At 45.2% G+C, this 7,870-nt stretch overlaps 1 protein-coding gene across 2 annotated transcripts; it reads right to left on the bottom strand.

Moving 5' to 3' along the window:
* Positions 1-758: 758 nt before the first annotated feature.
* On the bottom strand, positions 759-6,490 carry LOC133947388 (STAM-binding protein-like A). Of its 2 annotated transcripts, none has more exons than XM_062382181.1 (10): positions 6,342-6,490; positions 4,585-4,844; positions 4,176-4,251; positions 3,980-4,075; positions 3,289-3,685; positions 2,978-3,102; positions 2,282-2,419; positions 1,971-2,083; positions 1,742-1,841; positions 759-1,373 (listed from the first exon to the last, which is right to left on the bottom strand). In XM_062382181.1, the coding sequence occupies exons 2-10, from the start codon at positions 4,788-4,790 to the stop codon at positions 1,317-1,319; spliced, it is 1,308 nt and encodes a 435-aa protein (XP_062238165.1). In that variant the 5' UTR covers positions 4,791-4,844; positions 6,342-6,490; the 3' UTR covers positions 759-1,316. The 2 variants fall into 2 exon arrangements, with proteins under 2 accessions (XP_062238165.1, XP_062238166.1); XM_062382182.1 differs by having other exon boundaries at positions 4,585-4,809.
* Between the last annotated feature and the right edge of the window lie 1,380 nt (positions 6,491-7,870).

Genomic DNA, 7,870 nt, shown 5'->3' with positions numbered 1-7,870 from the left:
ATCTGAAAGCTGATCTCACAAAACAAGAGTCTGGAACATGTGAGACTTGAGGAATACAGGAACGATGGAGGAGCTGTCATCTTTAACGTACTTACAAGGTGTCACCTACTCCAGGTCCTCCTAACCTCAGGATATCAATCCAATCAATCTAAACACTAACAATAACTGTTTATACTCATGGGAAAAATAAAACAATACAGAATAAATGAATCTACAATAAGTTTATTTTCTCTTGGCATTTCATTCATTAAGGGGATTCTCACAATTGTGGCTAATCATTGACTTCTTCTGACAAGAGGAGGAACATTCAGATGATTCCTTCAAACTTCTCTTCCCCCAAAACACAAGGACAAGAGAAACCTGGAGGATGAGGATCCACTGTAAACAGGAAGTGAACTTCAAACCAAACCCTCGTCTTAGTAAAGGATGCTGTGAAGTGATGGTGTGGTTTTATAAAGATATAAGACAGAGCAGCAACAGCAACACTCCTGACAGACCTGAGTTACAGCTGTCTTCTCTCGTCACTCGCTCTGATCATCTTAGGAGTCAAATGAGAGATAGACTGAAAAGAACCAATCAGCAGGAGGTTGTGAGCGTCATCGTTTCCAAACATCTCGGTTTCTGTTCGTCCAGACGGAAACGCAGCCCCGGAGTTTTCAAACTAAAACCTGCCACCAGACGTATCTTCAGCTGAGTTGATGCTGAAGCAGCTTCTGGGTCCAAAGACGTCAAAACAACAAAACGGCAGAAGTCGTATATTTACATATGCTCTAATATTTTGGCTTTATTTTTGTACAGTGGGAGGAAGTGGAGACGTGCATCTTTATTTACAGTCTAGTAAAAGAACAAAGATTTGATTACAAACTTTAGACTTTTCACTGAACGTAGTGTTGCACAGTGAACAACTCGACCAGTGAACCTTCTCCTCGTGGCACTTGATAAGTCAGGCAGGACCAAACTTTAACAACTACAAAGGCTGAGTTACCAGACGCTCACCTGTTACTCACAGACACATTTTTATTTATAAAACAAAAATCTGAATGGGAAGTAAAGCACATGTTCACAGAGACAAAGGGGGTTGAAGAGCCAGAGGTTGAAGTTGTTTTTGCTCAAAAAGTGCAGTAATATGTAGATTGGTTTTCTGACAAAAACATAAGTTCACGTTGTCGTTCCTTTGGAGAACGACTGAAGTCCATATGAACGGTAAACTCGAGGGCGGCATCTGCTCGGTAGCGTCCCGACAATAAACAAGTGTTTAGTCCAGTCTTCATTTGATAAAACAGTCAGTGAGTCTTCTTGTGGAAGCAGAAACTAAATCACCGCAAATCCATCATGGACACGGTGTCGTTGGTGATGGTGACGTGACCCGCGTGCTGGAAACAAGAGACATGTTGGTTAGAGTCTGTTCACAAGGACAGGTGATTCAAAACTACACCTGCACTCCAGCTGCTGTCAGAACCTCCTGAGAACCCAGCAGGAGATCGTCCCCACGATTCTATGATCCCACATGTTCCTGTTGCTGTGAACGAGCTGGACCCAACAACCTGCTGCTGCTGCTTCACAAACACTAACTGAGTTCATGTCTGAAAACTGCTCTAGATAAGCACGACTACTTTCTCCCTGTCAGGGCGAATATCAAGAAAATGATATTTGACAATTACAAAAATGAACTAAAACAGTATGTATAAGTAAAAAGTTAATTGAACTGTGCAATGCTCTCAGGTAAGGGAGGGGCACTCACTGTAAACAGAGGGGGTTCTTTGCTGTGAGGGTGGAAGCCTTTCTCTTTACACGTGGAGATCTCATTTGTTCCCCGGTCCGTCAAACTGAAGTAGCCGATTCTGGGTCAAACACAATCACACTTCAGCACAGAGAAAACACATCGGCACAAACACACAAACCCTGAAGTACTAACCCTCCCTCGTGTCTTAAGTTCTCGACCACGAGACACGAGTGGGTTTCCGACTCACTCGTTGAACTTGGGCGAGCAGACGATGGCGATGGCCTCTGGCAGCATCATCTGGTAGGAGCAGTGTGTGTGGAGGTCCACGCTGGACAGGAAGGCCGTCTGTGTCGGGTGAGTCTGAGAAGAGAGAGCACAGACTTCAGTTTCCTGCTCAGCTGGTTTCAATTTACTGTGAAAAGTTATCGACACCTCAACACGACGACTCGTTCATACCGTGAGCCTCTGACTTGACAAACCACGTGTTCAGTGTAGAACCATGAATTACTGACACCACTGAGTCTCATAGAGTTTAAAGAGACAGCTCTGCTCACTCACATGAATCCAGCCCAGGGTGATGAGATCGTACTGGTCCTGTATGAGGAAGAGCTCCTCCTCATTTTCCGTGTCACAATAGTCGGGTCCACCGCTCTGCTTCGGTACGATGACGTGTGTCACAGTAAACGCATTTCTGGTCTGAAACAAACACACAAAGCGACACACTGTTTGTTGCTCTGCGTTAAATTATGCAAAGCAGCCGTCTGCCAACAGGTGTCCACGGTCTCTGTCAACTTTGAGTCTGGACGGGCAGCGATGTTTGCAAACGATGACACAACCACTTGCTGATTGGTTCTTCCCGGTCTCGATGGAACTTTGCTCCGATCACATGACCTCCTTCCAGAATAAAACAACCAACTGATGCAGAGCAAAAACACTCAACCGGACAGAGATGCTTTTAGTTTGAAAACATTCTTTACAAATGAAATCATAGTAGAATGGATGTAGCTGTTATTACCGTGGCAAAATATCTGATTAGGTGAGAAAGAATTTCTACAAACCGGAGCATTACAAACTAAACAAAAACCTCTTCTCATAAAGAAAACTGTTTAAACACAAGGGAACTTTAACATAATTCAAATCTACCCAAACTTATTCCAGTGCATGTTTATAATATTCAGGTCGGAGGTCATTTAGACGTTTTAAGACGCAGCAGAAACCCGGTTGAACACGAATGGCTCAACTCAAGAGTCTTACCAGTTTGCCACACAGGATGCCGCAGGTCTCCACAGCTCGGCTGGTGTTGGCCTCGGCCAACCTCAGGAAGCTCCGGCACAGCTCGGCAGGAACCGCCAGCTGCCGGACGGCGTCCGACATCGTATCTGCACAAACCATAAGAGTCAGAGCAGAAAACCTGGATTCTCTCCTGGAGCAAGGCATGGTGTGAACAGGAAGTGAAGTAGGTCAGGGGGAAAGAAATCAGCTCAGGAGAATAAAGACTTTAGAGCAGGAACAGGGCAGTATTTAAATCCTCTGAGGGCCGGCCCCTCACAAGAAGATTAACTCACTGTTGTTCCCCGGGCTGACCAGAGAGCCGGGCTTGAGCGCGCGGTCGAAGGTGGGCGGGGCGGTGGCAGGTGTACCGCCGGCTGAAGGGGGGTTGTACTCGTAGTTGGTGCCACTGGACACGTCCCCCAGGCTCTGTGGGGCGCTGGGGGGGACGAGCGGGGGGCCCTGGATGCCCGGAAGGAGGGCCGTTTCAGGGGTGGGCACGCTGGGCGTGGCGAACTCGAGGAGCACGCGCTGGCGCTCCTTCTCCAGCTCCTGGCGGCGGATCATCTCCTCGAAGGCACTGAACTGCTCCTGCTCCCGCTGCCGCCGCTGCATCTCGGCCACGCGCTCCCGCTCGGCGTCCAGCGCCCGGCGCCTCGACTGCTCCTGCACCAGGGCCTCATCCTCCACTTTCTGAGCGTCACGCACACACCAGAGACGTGAAGGTTTTAGTTTCAGCAGCAGAACAATTAATGAAAGTCGTAGGTTGATCTCAAATGAATGTGTTTCTTTCATTGTAATAAACAATGAGAGTATTCAGGCTCATGTTATCGTTTAGCCTCCGATAATGAATCACTGCTTCTTTCATCACACCCTGGTTAATGTTTCAGCCCATTTACAGCCCAGTCGATACACTGTCAAATCAGAGTACTGTACTTCTCATTGTATTGACAGTGGTTTTGACAGATGTGAGTCAGGACACTTTACCTTTTTGGCAAGATATTGTGCGTGTTCCTGTTCAAATCTCCTCAAAAGACCTTTTTTCAGAATCTCTGCCTGAGGAAATGCGACATCCTTCAGTTTCTGCAGAAGAAAGGAAACCGAGTTAAATGTGGAGCTGAGTCGATTTCTGGAAAACAATTCAAAACACACTTTCCAGGTCAGTGTAACCCGGTGAGCGTACCTTCAGCGTGTCCTTCTTCTCCGGGACGTTCGTCGTCTTGTAATCACGATGTTTGGGAAGTTTTTCTATAAAGAGCCTTTTGGACAGAAAAGAAATTCAGTGAAAAACCTCTGTGTCCTGAGAAAGCTTTTTAAAAACCAGCGACTAAACTTTGGAATTCAAAGTAATGACAGACTCTCGACTTTGAATTGGTTTTCCTCGTTTTGAAGAACCACAAAACTAAAGCGAGGACGGGCTGACAGCATTCTGACTTGATCTCAAGGTTAAAATCTGCAGAAACTTTCCTCAGCATCTTATCCTTCTTTTATATATATTTCCTCCCAACTTGACATATGTGCTTCATTTAATTGTGACCCAGCCTCTGCAGGGTAGGACAAAGTAAATACTTGAAACAAGGCCGCCCACGTACGTGATGTATCGGTTGTACAGGACGAACGCGTGTTCGATGCTGCCCTCGTCCGTGTAGACGTTCGCCATGCGCACCATCTCCATGCCTGAGCGGAAGTAGCGCCTCAGGGGCACCAGGTCGTTCACCTCCACCGTGCTTCCCTTCTTGGTGAGCGCACGGACGCGCTCCTCCGGCAGCAGACTGACATCCGTGTGATCCGCCATCATGACCAGTCAACCACGAACACTGGGAAGAGAGGGTCAAGTACTTAATGCAGCTTCCTGTGGAAGAAGAAAACCACACGCACCACCTGTCAGGAAGTGTTGGAACTTTATCTGGTACTTCGGGTTTGGTCCTGACATGGTTTGTTTACGAGAACAAAGGGACTTTTTTCACATTCAAGGCCTCGTGAATTTAAAATTATGGATAATAACCTAAAACAGCCACTTTAGGTTCTTCAGCATCGTTTTATAATGTTGTACTTCCTGTAACAGAAGCTGTTTACATCACGGTTCCTTCAGCAACAGAATAAGTCAACAAGTTTAACTTAAGACTTTTCAAGACAGTAATAAATACGATCTATTTTGAGTCAGACACATATGAAGGAAAGTCCCAGATTTACTGACACATAATAACTGAACACAGGGCGAGTGGAAAATAAACCTTGTTATTTCTCAAACCACAGACAGAAGTGATTGATTCTGATCGAGGAGCCATAGACCAGTCAGAAAATCACAGACTGAGTGTATTTACAATAAGAACCAGTGTCTCTGCTGGGAGGCTCCATGACTCTGGATTTCCACTGAAGTCTAATGTGAGAACAGTCACATGGGCTGCATGGCGAGCTGGTGTCCTCCCACTGAAGCACAATGTGTGGCTGTTGGCAGTGGAGTCACCGAGGTGTGGCTCTGGTAGAAGGTGAAAGGTGGACGCTCTGGCAGGATTATTAAATACATGACCTGTTAGTGTTTCTCCAAAGAGAAATCAAGCTGTTACAAACCTCGAGCTCGAGTTCAGAAGAGTCTTTACAGTCTGGACATGAACAGAGTGAATGGTGTTTGAGCTACAACTGACATACAACTATTAAATTCATCTTGTTGTGTTTTGATAGATAGAAATAAAGGTTTTATAGAACTCGAGCTATGTTTAGAAGAGTCTTTACCGGTGGATGCAGACCAGAACAATAAACGAATAATGATAATTGTGTTTTTATTAATGACGCATTTAAAACCTCTGGTCTGTTGACAGATAAATTCAAGTTATGATTATTATATTAGCTTTAGAAACAAAGGTTTTAATAATCTCAGGCCATGTATGTTTTACACAGTCTGTAGCTTCTTTGGGTAAATCCAGTCCAAACTGAGTTATTGGTCTTGTTTTGTTTTCATAACTAGAAACAAAGGTGAAGTTATTAAAGTGTAAACTCTTCTGTGGGTAACAGACCGGATGTGACAGGCAGAACTCTGCTGGTTCCGGAGCTGCAACGGATCTGATGCGGTTCAGGTGCAGAAAGGAAAAGAACCAAGTTTCTCTTGATATGGAAACTTCAGATTAAAAGCACACGAGTTCAAGTTGAAGCTGAACCACAACACGTGAAACTTCACCAGTGAAATACACGAGATGATGAGAAACCAGTTCAGGTCGTCTCCGAACCTCCTGTGATTGGACAGAAGAAGCTGTTTCACTGGTTCTGTCTCACGGAGCGTTAGCAGCTAACTTAGCTCGACCGGGCTCCGAGTTTCAAAAGGCTCAAACAGGAAGTGAATGTTGGTCCTCACCGAACCGAGCAGTGACCCGCGGCTCCCAGGGCTCTGACATGCAGAGCAGACCCGAACCGGAACCGCCCCAGGCCCAGTGAAGACCCGTTCCTCTGGTTTCACTCTGGTGTCACTCCAGCGACCCAGACACTTCCGCAATCCCAACAACTTCCGCATGACGACACACGCACCGCCGGAACTCGGGTATCTTACAAAATAAAATAAAACAAAATAAAATAAAATAGAATTGAAATGAAATGAAATGAAAACAAATTGAATTCATATTTAGTTGTCATAAAAAACCATAGGGTCAGGGTTAGGAATCCCTGCAGAGGAAGGTTCTTGGTTCAAATCCCAGTACAGCCCAGCACCTTGCGCATGTTAGAGGGTGTTTGGTCTACTGCTCCACCATGTGGTTAAACTCCAGTATCAAATTCAGGGGGTTACAGAGAGTTGATGTGCATCTGATTGAATAATAATAAAGATTTAATGTTGTGTTCTCTTGTTCTACTTTAGAATCCCTCCTTAAGTCGTCTTCCAATAATCATCAGTGCCTATGATTGATCTGTGTTTACATGTGAGACACTGAGCCTCACATGTGTGTTCTCACTCAGATATGAAAATACATAAAGTCAGAGGTCCTCGGTTGAAATCTTGGAAAAGTCTTTAATCCACAAACGATAATCACAATACATCAGAAATAAATTTACACTAAATTTATAAGAAATGTCATATCTTTCATATCTTATATGTGCTGGAAGCATAAAGTGTTACAACCTGCAGTCGATTCAAAACCTAAAACCCCCACATATTCAAGCTGATGTAATGGTTTGAAACAACAGTGGAATCAATGCTGAACGTGGGAAGGAGAGTGAATCGTCCCTGGATGGACGTGAACCACCAGCTGTTCAGTTTACAGCAGAATGTGATGAACTAATGCTCCAGAGACTCGTTCAATAGAGAGTTTTCAACCCAGAAGAAACTAGAAGAGGGTGAGAACCACATGCACCCTGCAGCAGCAGGTCAGCGCTCATTGTAAACGTGTCTGTTTGTAATGCTCCACAGCTTCTTCTTATTTAGTCCTTATGTCAGAGTTTCCTCTGCTGGTCAGAGCTCAGATGTTGTTGAGTAACAACGTTTGGAAATTGGTGCGTGAACTGTTTGACTCAGTGAAGGTTTCCTCTGAGCAGTAACTCTGTTTCTTTAGTTTCAGTGTGGGGACACGACTCGGTTGGTACAGTCCTCTGTGGTCACACTGAGTCGTCCTTGTTCAGACCACAGATCCACTGTTGTGTGTTGGAGACAGAAGACCAGTCTGAAGCAGCAGCTGAGCTGAGGGACATGAGGACGAGGCAGGGACGGCTCTGTGTTTGAATCTGTCTTCCTCACAGACCTCAGGCTTTTCACCACCGGACTCAGATATACATGCTTCTTTAAATATGAGCACAACAAAAAACTCTAAAAGGAGCATTGTTGTTAAGGAACAGCACATACACATGATGGAGGAAAACAACTGCTTGACACTTTGCCAGAAGCAACACTATATGGAG

Source organism: Platichthys flesus, chromosome 3, assembly GCF_949316205.1.
Source record: "Platichthys flesus chromosome 3, fPlaFle2.1, whole genome shotgun sequence".
Lineage (NCBI taxonomy): Eukaryota > Metazoa > Chordata > Actinopteri > Pleuronectiformes > Pleuronectidae > Platichthys > Platichthys flesus.
This window is presented reverse-complemented; position numbering and strand designations above follow the sequence as displayed.

Bases quoted from the DNA above. Each gene is read 5' to 3' on its own strand.
- LOC133947388 (XM_062382181.1), bottom strand. From the start codon at position 4,790: ATGATGGCGGATCACACGGATGTCAGTCTGCTGCCGGAGGAGCGCGTC. The intron at 3,686-3,979 runs GTAAAGTGTCCT...CGTGACGCTCAG, and splicing joins CACAATATCTTGCCAAAAAG to AAAGTGGAGGATGAGGCCCT. The intron at 1,374-1,741 runs GTGAGTGCCCCT...TCTTGTTTCCAG, and splicing joins AAGAACCCCCTCTGTTTACA to CACGCGGGTCACGTCACCAT.